The sequence below is a fragment of the Bombus flavifrons genome, chromosome 14, assembly GCF_040668555.2.
Source record: "Bombus flavifrons isolate JBK064 chromosome 14, iyBomFlav1_principal, whole genome shotgun sequence".
In the NCBI taxonomy this organism is placed as follows: domain Eukaryota; kingdom Metazoa; phylum Arthropoda; class Insecta; order Hymenoptera; family Apidae; genus Bombus; species Bombus flavifrons.
In genome coordinates this window covers 1,848,884-1,868,288 of record NC_138455.1, presented here as the reverse complement: position 1 = coordinate 1,868,288, position 19,405 = coordinate 1,848,884, and the positions used below count along the sequence as shown (strand labels likewise).

Genomic DNA, 19,405 nt, shown 5'->3' with positions numbered 1-19,405 from the left:
TCTTTAACCGTATCGATTTTTAAATTAGTAACTTCTTTCGGCCATGGATTTAAAATTTCGTTAAACGATCGGATCTTCTCTTTTTTGTCTGCTCAGAAGTTTGCACTATCTTTTACTCATTAAACAAAACAAACTTTTGAGTATAATTTCTCTAAGATATAAGAACGTTATATTATGACCTCCATTTTGAAGTATAATTAATTACAGTTTCAATGCTATAAAATATTATAATGTATAAAATATTTACCTTCTTGAGGAAGTGATTATTTCTTTTGGAATTCCAATATGTTTCAAATTTTCGTAGTAGAATTACGTTAAGTAGAATTACATACATGGGTTAGACAGTAGGATCCTACTTGTCGTTATTTTTACTTAATTCTACTTATACCTGAGGAAACGATTTGGATAACTGGACATCTTATAACAGGAGATCGCTGATTTTCTTCACTATCTATAATTTGTCACTGAAATAACCGGAGAGCATGTTCGAATAACTGTATTCGAACGTATGTTACCCATTCTTTTGCTTACTAACGTACGCAAAATTGTAAGCGTTCGTATAATTGAAATAAGATTCACCAATGGTTCGATGTACAATAACTTACCAACCAGTAACATTAGATTCCATTGCACATTACAATCACAAGCTAAATGACCAATATTGTTAGTATGTTAACTAACTACATATATCCTACCAGTTCTTTTGTTTATATAAGTACATAAGAAAGCTATCAATAACATGATAGATATAATATTGACACATACATCAATATAAATGTGCCTCTAGATCTTACAGAACACAGAAATAATATATTTCATATTATAATGATAAGTCTGGTATGGACATGTTTCTATTTTTTTCGAGCATCATAAAACAGTTTAGATAAAAGGGACTAAGTAATTTTCTATGTTAAAACACTTACGCAACAAGTTTAGTATCTTGTTTTTTCCAGCCAACGGATAAAAAACACAATGTCTGTGACAACATCGAAATTGATTATCTCCGTAGTGTTTACATCCATCTTAATTGCTAATTAAGGTAACTACGCGAAAAATCTATGAATTATTTATAATTCTATGTAGTTTTAATATCCTGCTATTTAATATGCATGCAGTTGACACAGATGATCCAAGGTAATTTATTAGCCCGACTTGAAATCGTTAATTACGCGGCTGCATTTGGATCACGTTTTTCCAATTTCGCCGCGAATTTTTCGTAAATCCGCTCGTTTCATATCGTTGTCCATTCAAGATTATTGGTGAAAAATCAGTGAATCTGAAATAATTAATGATACGACACAGTAAATCGGTGTATTTCGATTAAATCCGATGAGATTTTGTTTAAATTAATCGCTCTTCAAGTACGTTGACTCAATTACCCTCGCTCATACCTGCCCTCAATTATACTCATTTTTTCGCGTTTAATACAAAGCTTAATAAAAGCGGGAAACAAGAGTGAATTTCTATAATATTTTTGCAGTCCGTGGATGATTATTACATTCTGTTTACTGTATAAACATTTATTTTGTCACATTAACTTTTATGATCATTGAATATATTCACTTTATCGATAAAAATTCGTCGAACAATCAACATCCTTATTCAGCGATAGGTCATTTTGATTTGAAATAAGCAGTTTTTAAGTACTTTTGTAATAAGTGTTTGCCTCTCATATTACTAGACTCAGTATCTAATTATCAAAATATTTTTAATATTTTTATTAAAATTACGTAATAGTATTAATTGAATGGTGCTTGTTACTATAACGGAATATTAAATAATTATGGATCATGTAAATTAAATTGTTGATTGTACCTTCTACCGGCAAATTATTTCCCTATTTCTCAATTATGTTAATACTAGTGTGAGTTCAATGACTCTTTGGTAATTATAAAAAACAAAAGTAATTCGATAAGTTACATTGTTTATAAAAGATTTGTGTACCTGAAATTTCCCCTTCCTGGATAATAATTAATAAATAACTATAAATTTCAACATAAAACAATTCTCTACCAAGATTCCATACTTTTAATCGTATTCGTAAAAATATGATCTTGCATAAATACTCGCTAAATTAGCATATTAATAAGACATCTAGAGAGTTGACAAGCTACACCCTTTTATCGATCAGCTTATCAATCGTATCGCGGAAATCGAGCAATCCTGAAAGCTGGGTTGACCTACCTCGAAGAAATAACCATGACCTGTACTACGATTATACGCCTGGCTGACCGTACGATGAACAACCAGTATGGTACGCATACATATAACGAATAACTTAGGCGAGCACCAGAGCGTTTCTCTACACCGTTACTCGTATTGAAGTCTTTTCTCTTCGCGTGTTGGTCACCTTGTTTCGTATCGAAGTTTTATACGGCGCTGGACATCGGAGGGAATGGTAAAAAGACGCCTTGGGCTCGATATCGAGGAAAAAGTCCAAGGCGACCCACGTTAATTAAAGAAATTACTTTATCTATAGACGTGAGAGGTCACTCAACGCTATCGTCCAGATGTTCAGATGAAAAAACGGCCGTCTCGAGGATAGTGACACGGCTGAACAGATGTTATTTCACGGTGAAATAGTTCAAAAGTTTGTTAGTAAAGTATGTTAATGGTTAATGCACTCCTGTTACCGCGAAACGTTCGTTCAACTATGAAATTCTTCGTTGCCATGCCCGCATTGTATTTTGTATCATTAACAACGAGGTTACGGCATTCTTTCACCTCTTTTTATCTTGCTCCTCTCTGTCGCTGAATCTCATCTTTAATTACGATCAAACGTAGCGTAAACTCGTGCTGACGCTGTACGTGTGTACACTATCGCTCAAAAGTATTCAAATACTTGATCTTTATTATTCACAGGATGTATTTTAATTACAAAAATGCATGTTGTAAAACTACACTATGGATATTTTGACGCATTAAATAATAAATAAATGATGAATTAAATCGTCCAAAGTGACCCAATGCTTTTGAGCGGTAGTGGCAGGTATTTATGTGCATTGTACATCGTTTATAAGATCTTGTTATGGAAATATACGTGATAGATAACGGCATCAGCGGAAACTGACGTAAGAGATAATTAAAAGCGTGATTGAATTTCCATAGATAGTTTTATCTCTAAGTGTCCATGAATATTATATTTCAAGGCAATTGGAAAGGAAAAAACTACATGCAAGAAGGAAATGAATTACGTACCAGGAGGTCACGAATGTCGTTCGAGCAAACCTGTGTAGATGAATGACTGTCGTATTGTTTCAGGTTGCCGCCACCGTTGCTCAGGATTACGAGGTCTCTGACATTCAGTGCAGCGGCGCAGGATCAGCAGCCGATCTCCTGACAGCGAAGATCAAAAGACCAGTTGGCTTCAGAGGGGCGCCGCTCTTTGCCGACGACAGATCCGCCAATCCGCTTACCGACATTCACTGCCAGATCAGGCCAGATCCCAATGATCCTCAGGAAGATAACTATTTCCTGAAGGTGACTGACTTCTCGAGATGCGGCATCCTGAAGAGAAACGTGAGTCATCGATCGAAATTTTGCTTCCTGCGCTCGTTGATTGTCCGTGTCCGCGTTCTGCTACGCGCATCAATAAACCGAAACCGATCAACTAATAAATGCTTTCGTATTATCAACTTGTCACGTAACTGATCGCAAAATTCGATTATCAATCGCTTCTTGCTCAGATCAGATGATCGATGAACACACGCGACATCTACGATTGTCTTGTATATACATCTAGGGAAGATTTTTATATATTTCTAACGAAACGTAACTACAGTATAACAATATAAATATCTTACATTGCAAACTACTCTGACATATCGTCTGAATTTATATAATGCGATTGTATATTACCGTAATTGTTAAAAAATGAATATTCAAAATATTTAAATCTAGCACTTGAAAGAATCTTGAAATTTATCGTTGACATTACATATAGATATGAGCTGTTAGTTATCTAACTCGTTAAGGACTAAATAATGAAGTACATAAATAATTAAATAAAAAATACATAAAAGCTAGAAAAGAGATACGATGAATAAAATTTTATTGTCATTAGGGTTTCATTCACCTGCGAGTATGGTTTCCGGCATTTCCCGGAGTCGTCATGCTAGCCGATCAAGAATTGATCTTAATGTGCCGACCACCTGAGCCCACGTTATTGCGTCACAAAGCTGCTGGTTTCGCTGGAACCTTGTAAGTTATTGTTCCACATTGACAAGATCGTGTTTTATCTGATAATTCCTATGGAAACAGACATGAATTGCAAAGAGACTCGAATAAATATTTACTTTGCTTAAAGTTATTTATGGTATTGGTGATAATTCTGATCGTTTAATTATCTAGATCACCGACAAAAGTATACATGTATGTACATATGTATAACAAAATTTTCAGCAGTTCAGTCTATAAAAAAAATATGCGTAAACAAAAATTTTCATGTTGGCACCGTATTGCGGAAGATATTTGAAACATGTCGTGTACAAATTTTGTTTTCTAAATTTTGAAATTCTAATCTCTTTCAGTCCTCACGGGGCAAGAGTATCTGGGGTGGTCGAAGAAACACCTGGACGACTGGAGTACGAGGTAGCCCTTTACCGCGAAGCTACGGGCAACGTATCGGACGCATCGGGGTCGCAGACTGTCGATCAAGCGGTTCCCATTGGTACAAAGCTTCAGTTAAGAGCTCGAATCAGTGCAGACAGTGCATGGGGTTACATTAAACTGTTGGAAGTGACCGTTAGTCCCGATCCCGATCAGCCTCACGCACCAGGAAGTGTCGTGTTGGTGAAGGACGGCTGTAGAAATCGAGATTTCGCGTCAATAATTCCTCATCAACCAGCCCGTTATCGAGAGAGAAAAAACGAAGTTTTCCTCGATTTTGAAGCCTTTCTCCTCAGTTCCATGAGAGAACGTTCCACGCTGTGGATCCACTCGCAGATCAAGGCTTGCATGGAACCTCAGGACTGCCAACCGGTAAGGACATAATTTACGGTCCAATTTAACTTGTGGTTGACGTCTGAATGAATGCCTATTCACCTGTTCAGCTTTGTAATTCGCTTTCTGACACAACAAAAACATTCGTCCTTTAGAGGGCTCGTGCTTAGGAGTTTACGGTTTTTCAAATAATTGTTTGCAAATATAAAAACGAGATTTACGTACTAAAATGATAAAGAAAGAATCTAAATTCACAATGGGTTTGTAATTAATTCGATTGATATGTTAAATTTATACTTTTATTTTCTTAAATTACAAATTGTTAATTATTTAAAAATCTCTTTGTGATCAAGTGACAGTACAAGTGTCAATATCTAGTAACAGAAGATGGCAAAATTAATATTTTAAACGATCATAATTCAAAAGCGTTAACATTTGACAAAAGTTCTTCTATTTGCAGAAATCGTAAGAATAAATAATATATAACAACCTATTTACAGGATTTTTGTCTCGATCTTTTTGAACCATCGGGACACGGAAAAAAGAAAAAACGATCTATCGTAGAAGGTATGAACGAATATTTTCCTAAAGCCGACCGCTTAATAAAGGAATACAACGATTCGATACCTTATACGAAATTTAAGGAAAATATCGAATACACGGTGATGATGCCTGATGGTGAGTTAAAAAAAATTCCATTCTTTAAACTCGTTAATACTAAAATAGTAATTGCTATTTTCAAGTATTTAAAACATATTTTTATTGTAATTGTTGAAGTATGTAACTTTAATAAAATGAATCTTCAAAATTCATCACCTACGTATTTTGTGATTTCTAGATATATATCAGAAAGTGACTGCTGGACTTGAAAACAGTTGCGGTAGTTTTCTTTACGTTGCAACAGGACTTGGTGCACTTCTGGTTTTATCAGCTTTTATCATGTGCTATCTTGCAACAAGACTTCACAATTTGTCGTCAACTATACCACAAAATAAATCGATCGACGAACTAGTACGAGATCGTACTAGAAAATATTCTGAACAAACACCAGGCTACACCGGCCGATCTACGGTACAATAGCAAAATGCAAATATTATATTACATATATACTTTATTATGCTCAATCAAAATAAAACAGTAGTTTTCGTGAAATGAAATAAGAAACCAAATTAACAGAACGACTTATGGTACGGATATAAGCAAAATATCATACAAAAATAACAAAATTGTATTATAACGTAATATTTTTTTAAATATCTGTGAGCGTTAAGAGATTATATACTAAACTAAAAACACAAAGTTTAAAAAATATATAAAACTAATATATTTAATTAATATATTTAATGTATATTATTTAAGGTAGATAAGATAGATAAAATTTGATAAGACTTGGTAGAATTATTGCAAAGATACGGATATGTTATATATTATTACATATTTGTGTATAACATAGAAAAACAAATGTAATTTACGATCTTTAGCAAATATTAAATTCTTCACTATTGCTCTTCGTAACTGATCATTCACTTTTGCACGTTTTACACAACAAATTGCACGAAAAATTTATTTTATTTCATTTCTCACATTAAATACTTATTACATAATTGCAAATCTACTTCTCCGCTATTTCAACATTTTGTTAAACGTGCAGTGCTATTACGTGACCTGAAACAGTGCGTATATATCTTTAATAGTAAGTAATCCTAAATGAACTGTATTAATTTATTTATTATAGAATAATTTACTCATATCCGTTATGGTTGAATATAACTATAATATATTTTCTTTTGAGGGTGATTGTATACGTTTGACTCAATGTACATACATACAGTAGTAGAATATTATTTGTTGTTTATAAAGAAAATGTTATCATTTAAAGATTCTAACTACAAATTTCTTAATTGGTCGAATAAACGAATAGGTATAGAAATATTACAAAATATTTACTGTATTAATATGATCGCATATAAGTTATTTATTGCAAAATAAAACATCACTACATTTTTATGCATGTCACAGTTTTAGGAATATTAAATTATTGATAGAAATTAAATCGATCGCTCCATTTCGCAATATTTTATAGCATGTCATTCTATTACATGTTTATGAATATAACATAGTGAGGGATGTGGTAATGCTGTGCAATCGCGCGTATATAAATTAGGATACAAGGGCGGACTAGGACTCAAATTTTTATTGTAGAAATATAAAAATGGGACCTCTTGCGTTCTTATCTAATACGCATGCACATTCGTACAGTAAATATGTGTGTGTAACTCAATTAGCGAGCGGCATCAATTGCGTGCCTGATTAAAGAACAGAAAGGTCCTATGCAGAGTTCTCTTTCAATTCCCACATCGCATCCACTTACACGCTAACATACGACTTGCGTACTCTATCTTTATATCTCTATGAGTTTTACTGGGAGATTACAATTCTACATAGAGTGGATCCAAGTCCGTAAAACCTCTAAACCCTACTGCCTCATCGGGAATTTTCCCAAACCCCCCAATAGCTAGTCCGCCCCTGTAGATACAATTTATAACAATCAACTTTACTTAAATAAAGTAAAGCATATAAGAAAAAAATTCTACATCAAATAGATTTCGGTCTACAGATAATAAGAGCGTAATAAGAGCAAAATAAAAACGTAGAACAGATTGTCTACTTTGTATCACGATCAAAATGTATCTTTGGTTAATATTTAGTTTCAAGTAAAAATAATGTAACATGATTATGTTACAAAATGTGGCACTTACGACTTATTTTACAATTTTAACATTTGTTTATAAATGTACATTTTCCTTGTACAATGCATTGTCAATTCGTATTAATTAAATACACATGTATTTGATAATAACGATTACAAATATTATTTCTTGTATACACAATAAGTCTACAAATACTGCACAATTAAATATCGTAAAAAAAATATCGATTGCAAATGCACAAAATTACAATACATTTCATAGAACAATAATACTATAATAAACAATTTATTTAAATAATTATGTTACTATTATCTTTAATTATTATAATATTGTGTCTTTATGTGCTATGAAGAATGTATATAGTTATCTTTCCTTCCAAATAATTATGCAAAATTATTATAGTCATACTCCAACTATATTCTAAGTTATAAGAAAAAATATCTAATGTAAAAACAGGTTTAAAAATAATCATAACATTCCACAAATTAATCATTTAAGAGTTAATAAGATAGATTTAATAATTTACACTTATAAATTTATTTACTATTTCCACTTTATGTGCTATACAAAAAGAATCCAATTATAAACTAGATTTAACTAAGTGACTATGAAATTAAAAATATATATGTTTTGGTTGTAAAATGTTTATAAAATCATTTGCTTAAATTTTTAATTTCATATAGATTAATTATAGTAATAAAACAGTGCATATATTGTCAAAAAAATAAACAATGCCTTAAATATGATGATAAAATCTCTGTAAAAAAATACATAAAATATATAAGTAAAACCTAACATTGTAAAAGTTTCATTTTTATATAATATTCACATCATGATACATAATCAAAAGCTTATTAATAATATCCTAGTACCAAGTTTTAATACCAGATTTATATATATGTGTGCATATTTAGACTTAGCATGTAACATAAAATAAGCTTCTCTAAACCTTCCTAATTAGAAATATTTAAGTTTACAAATATTCACAATCTTTTGCATACCTTTATCGTTGTATTTGTTTTTGTCGTTGAGTTGTTGGAAAAAAAAATTGTCTATAATATGTTAATACCTTAAATATTTAGCATGGTTATAAATATTTAAACCACACATATTTTCAAATAGAATTAAATAATTTAAATATTAGTGTGATATCATATTTACAAATATGTTCCATAAAATATAATTATCACACACTTTGAGTGTACAGAATAAATTATTCAGTCCTTTCTTTTTTCTGAGACTTTATAAAGGCTTCATAAGCTGCTTGTTCCTTTTTTTCCTTCTTTAAATTCCTATTTTCAAATTCCAACCTGCAATTAAGCACTATATCAAAACATTGTGAGTCTGTCTTAAAACGTTGGGATATGCAAATATGTTTTATAATCTTAATTATGATAAAATAAATAAATTATAAATTTCTTTGTAAAGAATACACACTTACACAAACTACACGTAAAAGGAAATATAAGATGAATCCATGAAGTGTTTGATAGCATAAACTTGCATATCCCATTATAAAAGCATGAATGATGAATGATATAAAATTTCAAAATAAAGTAAAGAAAAAGATGCTTATTTGAAGCTGAATAAGGAATGACAAAATGCAAGATGGCAAGATTCAACATATCAACAGTTGTTCAAGTTTTTAATTATTATTATGTTTTTATTATAATTATTATTATATTTAATTATTATGTATTGTTTTAATTATTATATGTAGTTCATATGACCTAGGAAGACAAAATACTGCATACAGTACATCTTTTTTGTGCAATTATTTAGTAATAATAATCTTGAGTAATCTTGAGTAATATTGAGTATCGGCTATATTTATATTATAAAAGAAATATTATATGAAATAAAAATATTTCTATATCTTTTATTTAATGAAGTATAATAATTTTAAATGCTCATTAAAGTTACACAATCATTATTAGATATATTTAACATTTTTCTATTGAGTGATAATTTTAAAAAACAATTATGTTTAAGTTTAATATAAATGTAAATATTTTGTAATATTAAAATATAATATTAAAATTAAAAATTATTTTCAACATTTATTATTACTCATTTTTATTTCTTCTAAAACAGCACAATTAATTTCAAAATTGTATTTTGTTTGGTTTTAATCTTGTATTTTAAAGTAACAATGTGTTAATATTTAATGTATTAGATTTATGCACATTATATGTAATTTTAATTTAGAATCTAACAGTAATCTTTGTAATAATTTATAAATTATTTTTAGTCATACATCCACTTATAGCATATAAAAATAACATACCTGTGAAGAATTATGCGTTCAACAATTTTCTCTGTTGTCATGTCATTACCACTATCCAATAATTTAAATTTATTCTGTCTTTTAGGTTCAGTATATGGATCTGAACCATCCTCACAAGGCATAATAGGAGTCTGACCATGACAAACAATAGCTACATCGAAATGTTCCATAAGATCTTTAGTAACTTCATATGGAGCCCCAATTACTACTTCATTAACGTACTATACGTAAATCAAATAATAGACTTTAAATATACTGTAACTCAACTGGTATTTTATAAGATGTTTGAAATAATATTTTATTTCTTACTTTGCATGCCAGCACACTAAGTACTCTTTCATGAAGATTCATAATTGGATGATTACCATATTTGTATCTATTAACCACTGGATCTGTATGAAGTCCAACTATAAGATAATCACCTTCTTTTTTTGCAACTTCTAGGAAATCTAAATGACCAACATGAAAAAGATCAAATGCTCCTGCTACATAAACTATTTTATCTCCAGGTTGTGGACTTTTCCCATCACTGAATTGGATAATTTTTTGTGTAGTAGGTAAGAATTGTGAACAACCTGTCCATGGACTCCGTGCTGTTCTATCTTGACCCATGCTTTTACTAGGTTCTCTATCAACACTATATTCACTATCTCCTTGTTTAAAATGTTGCCGTGTCATTAATAGCATTCTGCCTACTAGATCAGTTGTTGATACACCAGCTGTTCTTTGAACTTCCCTGTAATAATTATATTTGCTTATATTTTATTTATTCCTAACTTTTATTATTATTAATATAACTCTCTTATATTAATTTATTTTATATATACCTATAACGACCTGCTGCTTTGACCAAATGATACGTGTCTACACCATCCGCTGTCATGGTGATATCATCACCATGAACACAAAAATCACAATTGTATTTGTCTAATGTTTCTAAAGTCGTAACATAAGGTGCTCCTTCAACTACCTCATCTACCCATTTGATACCACGAACCATTTTGTACCTAATATAAATATATTTAATTACAGAACAACCATAAATTAATTTGCTTTAATGCTAAAAGTATAATAATTTGCTTATGATATTACTTGCACAATATTAATTATTTTTTATATATTTATACATAATTAACAAAAATTGCTATAAAAGTTATTTAAAATTCAAAGTAATTCAATTGTTTTATTTGAATAAAGACATACCTTTCTTGTTCCATAAATACTGGTGGTCCCTTATGCTTAGTAATTTCTTCATCTGTATGTACACCCACAACTAGATAATCACCTAATGCCTTCGCTTGACGCAAGGAATTCGCGTGGCCAAAATGCACCATGTCATAGCTGTATTGAAAAAATAATCATTTGAAAAAAATATTTGTACATTTATAACGAAATGTACAGGTGGAGAGTTTAAATGTATTTGTTCGATAGCGGAATTCGCGTAGTTTAATATAATAAAAGTTTTATAAATTGTCTCATACATAATACGTTAAAACGTAAAAAAAGAATGAAAACGGCAATTATAACAGTGTCACAGATATGAGTTACTCAAAATTATCACTGTAATTTCTGTTATACGTATAATTTTCTATCACTGTATACATATAATTGTGTCATTCGTATCAAAACTTTATTGATCGACATCCTATTAACAAAAAGTCATAGTCATACACCAAGTGTGGACAACAAGCACATAAAATTTAAATTAAGTATAGGACAAATATAATTTAATAAGAACTTACCATCCATCACACCATACCCTTACTTCCTTGCGATTTTCTGTCATAATGAATGAAATTGATACTTATAATACAAAACAGAAAAAATTCTTTTGCTCAATAAATAATAACCGGTAACTACGAAGCACACTACACGAAATCTTGGAGTGCACTGCGCTGACTGCGCGTATTGCCGACTCACGCGTCATTCGTCGCGTCATATACTTTTCATCAATTCATCCCCACTTCGATTATCATTAATATACATATGTGTATAATACTGTATCGGTAGTAGACGATATATATGTATAAAAATATATATCTTGGATATATCTCATAAATCATCAAAACTGAAAAAATAAAATTTTTATGTTCTTTACCTTACAATTATGAGATTATTGCAATTAAGTTTTGAGGATTTTCTGATGAACATATGTCTGATTCATTTACCGATAGCACTTATATTTCACTTTCGCCTTCGAGCCTCCAATAATTTATAGGTACATACTTAAGACAGGAATCCATCGGAAAATTAAGATAAACTTCCTAACTATGGTACACTACACTAAATTTAAAAATATTTATTCCAATATGTACAGAATCATATCCATCAAAACTAAAACATAGCACGCCTTAGGAAATATTTTAGTCTTTGACGTAAATGGTTCTGTATATATGTGTTGAAGCAAATATTTTTTAATTTAATACAGTGTACCATAATTCAACTTAATTTATGGGTGGATTTTTGACTTTAAGCGAAAAAGCTGAAAAGATAACTGGCAATTTCCACACACCTACCTCCCTTGTTAGCATACACAACTCGGTTCCAACATGCGTCTATTATCGAGGTAATACTGTTGCTTAGCAATTGTAAATATTTACAAATCTAATAATTGGAGTCGTTCGTAAGATTTTTTACAATAGTAGATTTTGTATAATATATTGGAATGATATCCATATATTAAATATATAAAGTGTTTTACAATTCAGTATTGTGAGCCGAAACAACTTATTTTATGTTACAAATTTTTAAATATTTCTTAATTTCGTAAGATCTACCTATATTCCTATAAATTCTATAAATTACGTAATTTGAAATTGACATATTTTCCTATTTCACAAAGTTAATGTTGCAATTAGACATAAACTGGTATAGAAATACACTAATTATGGAACAATAGCATAATGACATAATATAGCATTATTACAATGAGAATGGAATACTTCATTATTTATTAGACAACATTGTACAATATAAAAATATTACGACAATTTCAGATCTACAAAATTTACTGTATTGATAATACATGAATATTTTATTTTTAGATTTCTAACCTAATGATTCTTTAATTTATTCAGCTAACATCAAAAAATATATTCACGCAACATCATAGAACACTAAAATATACAGATTAATATATTATACGCTAAATACTATAAAGAATGACTAATGATATTACAATGTAAATTCTATTATCGTAAAAGCAATCGGACAGGCACACATAATCGGCAGTTGTGTAACTCTATCGCAAAAGTGTAACTGTACAAGATTGTGTTGGAATGAATCAATAAACTCTGACCTGATCGCATGATTTCTGATAAATGCCACAATGCCACTCAATAAGAAAGATATCTTTGCGTGGAACAGATAGAGCTGATTACTCGCAATGTCACATATTATCGTAATATTTTACCATAAGCGATGAAATAATAAATAAAAAATATTGTTTCAATGGATAAAAACCCTAGTTATTTTTTAACAAAATTTGTATATAGAATATAGTAAACTGATTGTGACATTGTTCCAAGATAATATGAGTTCCTAATTTAGTATTTTTGAATTTAATAAAAAATTTAACGAATACAATTTACCTTCCAAATAAGGAAAGTAAGCTGTAATAAAATTTTATATAGAATTATCGAAATATTTTATACTTATATTATTTTATTAAATGTCTAATACTACACTGCGTGGGATTTTATATCCTCTTAAGTAGAATACAATTTAATGTACTGGACGTTTGAAATAATACAGATGATCCATGCATTTACGACTTATACCGATACATTTACAAAAAACATATCTTTATAAACTAGACAACTCTAATATAAATAGTCAGCATAAATTAAGTATATTGTTCTGAAATCATTTTTTTCATTTCTTACTATTTTTCTTAAAAGTTCCATATTTTAAAGAACATTATTTGTTAATATTTTGTATTCGATTTTATAAACATTTCGTTTTACTTTTGTTTAATGTACCAAATACATTAGGACTTTTAAATAATTAATTTAAGTTGTACGTGAAATATATAGTCGTATTTGCAAGTATCACATGTCAAAAATCATTAGTAACATTCTACCTAACATTACATTTGCATATACACTTTTTATCTTTTTTCATTTTTTTTAAAGAATGATTATGAATGTCCTTTAAATTGTCGTAACCTAGCTTGCTAATACATTTAATCATATTACTTTAACCGGTCATAATATCACGTGCATTTTACTCTACTCTGTGTTTAACCATTGCGAGAAGCACGTTACATAAAAAAACCCGTTCTATAGAACATTCTTTAGTTTGTTTACATTTCTTTACTATATTACATAAAACATTCATTCAAAATGAATTAATTTGTAATCAATAGCCATTTTGTTGTCTATAATTACTGCCACCTCCACCTCCTCCGCCACTGCCTCCATATCCACCATTTTGACTATAACCGCTGGAACCACCACCAGACCCTCCTCCATAATTGTTTTGAGAAAATGCTTTACTATTATAGTTGCCTCCTCCCACACCACCTACATAAACATAGATTATTTAATAATGTACATTGAAAAAGTAAAGTAGAAAGAAGATAGAACTCTTACAATTTTTATTTGACGTTATACTGCTATTATTACCATTCCACTTATTTCCTCGATCTCCTCCACCGCCATTAGAACGATCAAATCTGCCACCTCTCTCTCCGTCGCGACCACCACGCGAACCACGGGAAGTGCCGCCACGGCCCCCAGAACCACGTCCTCCACCACCTCCACTACGTCCCCCATAACGACCTCCTACAATAAAAAACGTAAAACAAAGATATTAAACGCAAAATTAATTACGTCAAAGAAAAATACATACTTTTATAAATGCCTGGATTCCTTGATAATTCATATAGTTTGGGATTTACAACTTGTTTTGCTTCTTCTAAAACTTGAATTAAGTCACTAGCCTTGTGTGCGTTACCAGGAGTGAAAAATGCGTACGCAGTTCCCGTACGCTGTGAACGTCCTGTACGACCAATCCGGTGTACATAGTCTTCAGAATTGGATGGATAATCCAAATTTATCACAAACTTAACATCTTCCACATCTATATAACATTAAAAGTTATAATCATCAAAAACGAAAAATACTTGTGTCTTTGTGGTTCAATTAACTTACAAAGCGAATTAATTAAAGCATTAGTAGACATGTTATGTGCAATACAAATGGAATTAAACAGTATTTTTTTGTATACAAAATCTGATGAGATAAAACATTTTATATTAGAAATATTTATTCATCATTATTCATCACTAACTCCTCAGTCCTTAATTCCACTTATAATTTTCACATGAAATACACAAATGAGTTGACCACAAAGAGCAAATTTTATATTATTTACCTGTGGTTGCCAAAAGCTGGAAACGTAAATACATTTTTGGAAATGTAGAGGAATCAGAGCTCAGATGGTTCTCATGGAATTCTCACTTTATGCGTTAGCGAGCTGTATATTTACTCTTAGTAACTTCACACCCTTCTCTCCCGCACCAAAGTATGGATCTGTGCTGGTCTTTCAAAATTTGGTCCTTGCGCATTGCTTCCGTGAGGTTGGAACATTGGATGAGCACCATGTGCATTCTCCGATCAACCCCACACGCATTCCATTGCATGAGTAACACCAACATTTATTTTGCACTGTTGGGAGTTCACAAACTTTCTCTTGTACTAATGCATATTTTTAACAATTTGTAAATCGGACATATATAGATTATAAATTTAAACTAAATTTACTTTTTTTAATTTAGTGGAAGTATAATTTAACAAACAGTGCAAAACAAAGTAATGCCGTTTCCTACCCTTCTAATCTAAGAAAATAAATGGTACAACATCTATCCTGTCTAGTAGTCCTTGTTTGCTAGATACCCTAACTCTATGATTTCCATACTTTGGACCGTCGCAGGTACAGAGTGAGAGTGTGTTTTTTCAAGTGGCACGGTGAGCCGAGGCACAGCGTTAGGTTAGCTTGTTGCACGGGGACAGACCAGCAGTCACGCCCCATTCAATTATATATTCCAAAGCAAGCTCTCCAGAGTTCTTATCATTGATAAAACTCCGTCGCATGTGCCTCTGAAAACACATAGAACAGCACGTTAATACCAGACTGACAAGACTTTTCTCAATCAGAGCAAAATTTAAAAACATGAATCTTCTATCGTCTTACCTGTTTACCTACACTAATTTTAATGCTGAAATATTTTGGCTTACTTTTAATTCCAATATTGATAATAATAATAATATAGCACTATAATCAGGAAACGAATTATGATATTCCTCAGAACATAACTCATGTCTTAAATTAATATTAAAATATCCATTTATTAAGATTAATGAAATTTTATTAAGAAAATATTACGTTATAGAATTTATAGAATATTATTAGAGATTAAAAGTATGTCAAAATCCACCTAAATTGTAATAAAACTAAAATTACAAAGTATCCCTTCAGTATTGTTGTGCTGAAAAGACGAAAATAACAGCATTAACTTTCTGTTTGTGATTTTATATCATTAAGTTCCCTAAATAATGAGTTAATGGAAATTAATTAAAATGTCCTAAATGAAATAGGAAAGAGACTTGAATCAGTAATTGTATTAATTGATAGTTCTCTTCTTGAACCTCTGTATTTTTTAAACAATTTCCATTCACACCAAGAAAGGACTAATGTCAATCAGTCTGGCACATGCCGTTATCCGTTGCCACATCACAATTATACAACTCTCACAAATGTGAAATAACCATCGCAGCCTGACCCTTACATCATACCCACTTGTGTGTAAACGGATTCTTACCTAATCCTCTTGCTGCAACGTCTGTAGCTACTAGAATGGCAGATCTGCTATTCCGGAACTCTGAAATAAATTCTCTAGTATTGGACAGAATATATTTATATACATAGAATTTTACAGTTAACACTTACGATTTAATACATAATCTCTTTCTTGTTGGCTTTTATCTCCATGGATGCCAATTGCTTGCCATCCATACCTATTAATTGCACGTGTTATATCATCTACTTTCCTCTTAGTTTCAACGAAAATAATAGTTTTATTCTCTGGTTCATTTGATATTTCTTCTAAAAGTTTCATAAGTTTACCCTCTTTTTCATATTCTTCACATACATCAACAATTTGAAGGATATTATGATTAGCAGCTAATTGTAGAGAACCAATATTAATTTGTATATAGTCAGTTAAAAATTCTTCTGCAAGATTACGAACTTCCTTTGGCCAAGTTGCTGACCACATAAGAGTTTGTCGATCAGGTCGGATTTGTTCTACAATTTTTCTAATTTGTGGCTCAAAACCCATGTCAAGCATTCTGTCAGCCTCATCAAGTACTAAGTATGTGCATCTACGTAAATTTGTTGTACCACGTTCTAGAAAATCAATAAGTCGTCCAGGTGTTGCTATGCAAATTTCAACACCTCGTTCAAGATCACGAGCTTGAGGGCCTTTTGGAGCTCCACCAAAAATACATGTATTTCTTACTTGTGACGAGATACCAAAATCTGATGCAACTTGTTGAATTTGCTGTGCAAGTTCTCTTGTTGGTGCTAAAATCAAAGCTATAGGACCATCATTTCTATTTAGTCTTGGTTGATGATTTATATGTACTATTGCTGGTAAAATATATGCTAATGTTTTCCCAGACCCAGTTTGAGCAATTCCAACCATATCACGTCCAGATAAAGCAATAGGCCACCCTTGTGCCTGAATTGCAGTTGGTTCCCCGAAACCTTGTCTACGAATTTCATTTAACACATAGTCTGGAAATCCACCTTCCTCAAAAAATATATTTGGCCCTGGCACATTTGTTCCTTTTACAGTAATTTCTTTATCTGAACGATAAGCTTCAACTAAATGTGAACTTCGAGTTGTAACATTAGGATGAGGTTGATAGAAATCTTTTCTAAATGGTGGTAATGTACTCATATCCCATCTTGGTTTTCGAAGCCGTTCTCCAGGTTGCCGGTTTTTAAAATTATTGTTTCCAAAACTACTATCTCTATTGGAATTACTACCAAATCTCCCACTTCCACTACTTGCATCTCGACCGCTAAAACGACCTCCTCCGCGTACTCCTCCTCCTCCTCTTCTATCACTACGTTCACGATCACGATACGCCCTTAAACATAAAGTAATTTCTATGTATTAACTAAATGTGAATACAGTACACAATTTATATACATAGATATAATTATGTGAATAGTTGTAAGTGATATTATAAAAAAATATTTTGTTTTCTAATATATCGTATATCATTTATAACATAAGTATATGTATTTAATACTATTTCAATCATATGAAGTAAAATAAATTTTAATAATGTAGCTTAAACACGTGCTGTGAATTCGTGAGATTATAATTACAACATCAAGATCCATATATTTCATACTTATAAAAACAAATTATTAATATTAAAACTTTCCTTTAATAACTAATATGTTACAAATAAGTTTAAAAGCCAGATATATATTAAGTATGAGCGCAAAAATTTCGTTAATATAAGAACAATATGGAGTAAAGCATTCAATCATAGACATCAAATGTCAATAAGAAATTTACAGGAAATAGGTATTTTTACGTAATGCTAATAGAAATTTCATATAACTTACATTCTCATAAAGATACTTATTACTTCAAAACTAGAATTGCGATGATTTTCCTTAATAGCAACACGTACCACTAACAAGAACCAAGCAAAAGTATGTTCTACTTTCTACTACGCGTTCTCGTTATACGATTCGAAGAGGATCTGTGAAACAAATATCATGGCGTCGTATTGTATCAGGAAATACCTCCATTTTACTTTCAATTTTATCATTTTATATATATTAATACTTTTATCATTTAAACATACTTTAACCATGTACAAAATATTTTATTTCTTTTTTTTCAACTATTAAAGTTTAAATCTTAAGTATAAATATTTTATGAAATATAATTGCATAAAATACCGGAAATAATAGTATCGAGTAGGGAAAAATACATTAAAATAAAATATCGGATTGATAAGCAAACTATCAACTTATTAATGTCTTTTGTTTTTATAGCTTATAGGTAAGAACAACTCAGTTAATTTTGTTAAAAAGGATAATTTTATTAATATAACTTGAAATACACACGCACACACACACAACATAAAAATATAACAAAATACATTTAGTTGTAATTATTTAATGGGAAATTTTAGCACTTATATAACTTGTTTGATATATTCACGCAGTGAAATAAACTTAATTTATTTTATACATGTACCAAAATTTATTGAATAAAATTTTATCATAATAAATGAAAAATAATATATATATATATTTTTTTTTTTGTGAAAAATATTGTTTTAAATTTTTTGTAGTTATATTTAATGAACATCATTATATTAAATTATATTTAATAAACATCATTTAACATTCTATATGTATATGATATGTA

At 30.5% G+C, this 19,405-nt stretch overlaps 3 protein-coding genes and 1 long non-coding RNA gene across 10 annotated transcripts in view; 1 reads left to right on the top strand and 3 right to left on the bottom strand.

The window, feature by feature from the left end:
• The window catches only part of LOC138187011 (uncharacterized), a 60,220-nt gene extending 56,017 nt beyond the window's left edge, over positions 1–4,203 (bottom strand). The window contains exons 1-3 of one of the 3 annotated variants that reach the window (XR_011175064.1): positions 4,076–4,203; positions 2,185–3,507; positions 202–1,276 (exon numbers count right to left, since the gene is read on the bottom strand). This is a non-coding gene — a long non-coding RNA (uncharacterized LOC138187011). Of the gene's footprint in view, positions 1–201; positions 1,277–2,184; positions 3,508–4,075 lie in introns of those variants that run through there. The other 2 variants (XR_011175063.1, XR_011175065.1) reach the window with 2 other exon arrangements.
• LOC138187006 (uncharacterized) lies at positions 3,241–7,256 on the top strand. Its single transcript, XM_069127419.1, has 5 exons — positions 3,241–3,519; positions 4,064–4,200; positions 4,530–4,980; positions 5,442–5,619; positions 5,780–7,256. The coding sequence occupies exons 1-5, from the start codon at positions 3,241–3,243 to the stop codon at positions 6,019–6,021; spliced, it is 1,287 nt and encodes a 428-aa protein (XP_068983520.1). The 3' UTR covers positions 6,022–7,256.
• Pect (phosphoethanolamine cytidylyltransferase) lies at positions 6,458–11,907 on the bottom strand. Of its 4 annotated transcripts, none has more exons than XR_011175057.1 (7): positions 11,682–11,903; positions 11,143–11,280; positions 10,767–10,946; positions 10,249–10,675; positions 9,940–10,160; positions 8,654–8,962; positions 6,458–6,606 (listed from the first exon to the last, which is right to left on the bottom strand). XR_011175057.1 is itself a non-coding variant. In XM_069127423.1 (6 exons), exons 1-6 carry the CDS (start codon positions 11,723–11,725, stop codon positions 8,866–8,868), a joined length of 1,107 nt encoding a protein of 368 aa, XP_068983524.1. In that variant the 5' UTR covers positions 11,726–11,903; the 3' UTR covers positions 6,897–8,865. The 4 variants fall into 4 exon arrangements, 2 of the variants coding, with proteins under 2 accessions (XP_068983524.1, XP_068983526.1); XR_011175058.1 differs by lacking the exon at positions 6,458–6,606 and adding an exon at positions 6,897–8,409; XM_069127423.1 differs by lacking the exon at positions 6,458–6,606 and having other exon boundaries at positions 6,897–8,962.
• A 1,983-nt stretch (positions 11,908–13,890) lies between these two features.
• On the bottom strand, positions 13,891–18,756 carry LOC138187005 (uncharacterized). Of its 2 annotated transcripts, none has more exons than XM_069127418.1 (6): positions 18,589–18,756; positions 16,891–18,098; positions 16,763–16,822; positions 14,791–15,021; positions 14,565–14,723; positions 13,891–14,462 (listed from the first exon to the last, which is right to left on the bottom strand). In XM_069127418.1, the coding sequence occupies exons 1-6, from the start codon at positions 18,594–18,596 to the stop codon at positions 14,299–14,301; spliced, it is 1,830 nt and encodes a 609-aa protein (XP_068983519.1). In that variant the 5' UTR covers positions 18,597–18,756; the 3' UTR covers positions 13,891–14,298. The 2 variants fall into 2 exon arrangements, with proteins under 2 accessions (XP_068983519.1, XP_068983518.1); XM_069127417.1 differs by having other exon boundaries at positions 14,532–14,723; positions 18,589–18,755.
• Positions 18,757–19,405: the final 649 nt, after the last annotated feature.

Coding starts and splice junctions, on each gene's coding strand:
- Pect (XM_069127423.1), bottom strand. CDS start 11,725: ATGACAGAAAATCGCAAGGAAGTAAGGGTATGGTGTGATGGATG. Junction 11,281..11,681: donor AGGGTATGGTGTGATGGATG/GTAAGTTCTTAT, acceptor TTTTCAATACAG/CTATGACATGGTGCATTTTG. Junction 8,963..9,939: donor GAACGCATAATTCTTCACAG/GTATGTTATTTT, acceptor GCTTAATTGCAG/GTTGGAATTTGAAAATAGGA.
- LOC138187006 (XM_069127419.1), top strand. CDS start 3,241: ATGACTGTCGTATTGTTTCAGGTTGCCGCCACCGTTGCTCAGGATTAC. Junction 4,981..5,441: donor AACCTCAGGACTGCCAACCG/GTAAGGACATAA, acceptor ACCTATTTACAG/GATTTTTGTCTCGATCTTTT. Junction 5,620..5,779: donor CACGGTGATGATGCCTGATG/GTGAGTTAAAAA, acceptor TGTGATTTCTAG/ATATATATCAGAAAGTGACT.
- LOC138187005 (XM_069127417.1), bottom strand. Junction 16,823..16,890: donor AAGAGATTATGTATTAAATC/GTAAGTGTTAAC, acceptor AATTTATTTCAG/AGTTCCGGAATAGCAGATCT. Junction 15,022..16,762: donor CGTTGCAGCAAGAGGATTAG/GTAAGAATCCGT, acceptor AATGTTATATAG/ATGTGGAAGATGTTAAGTTT.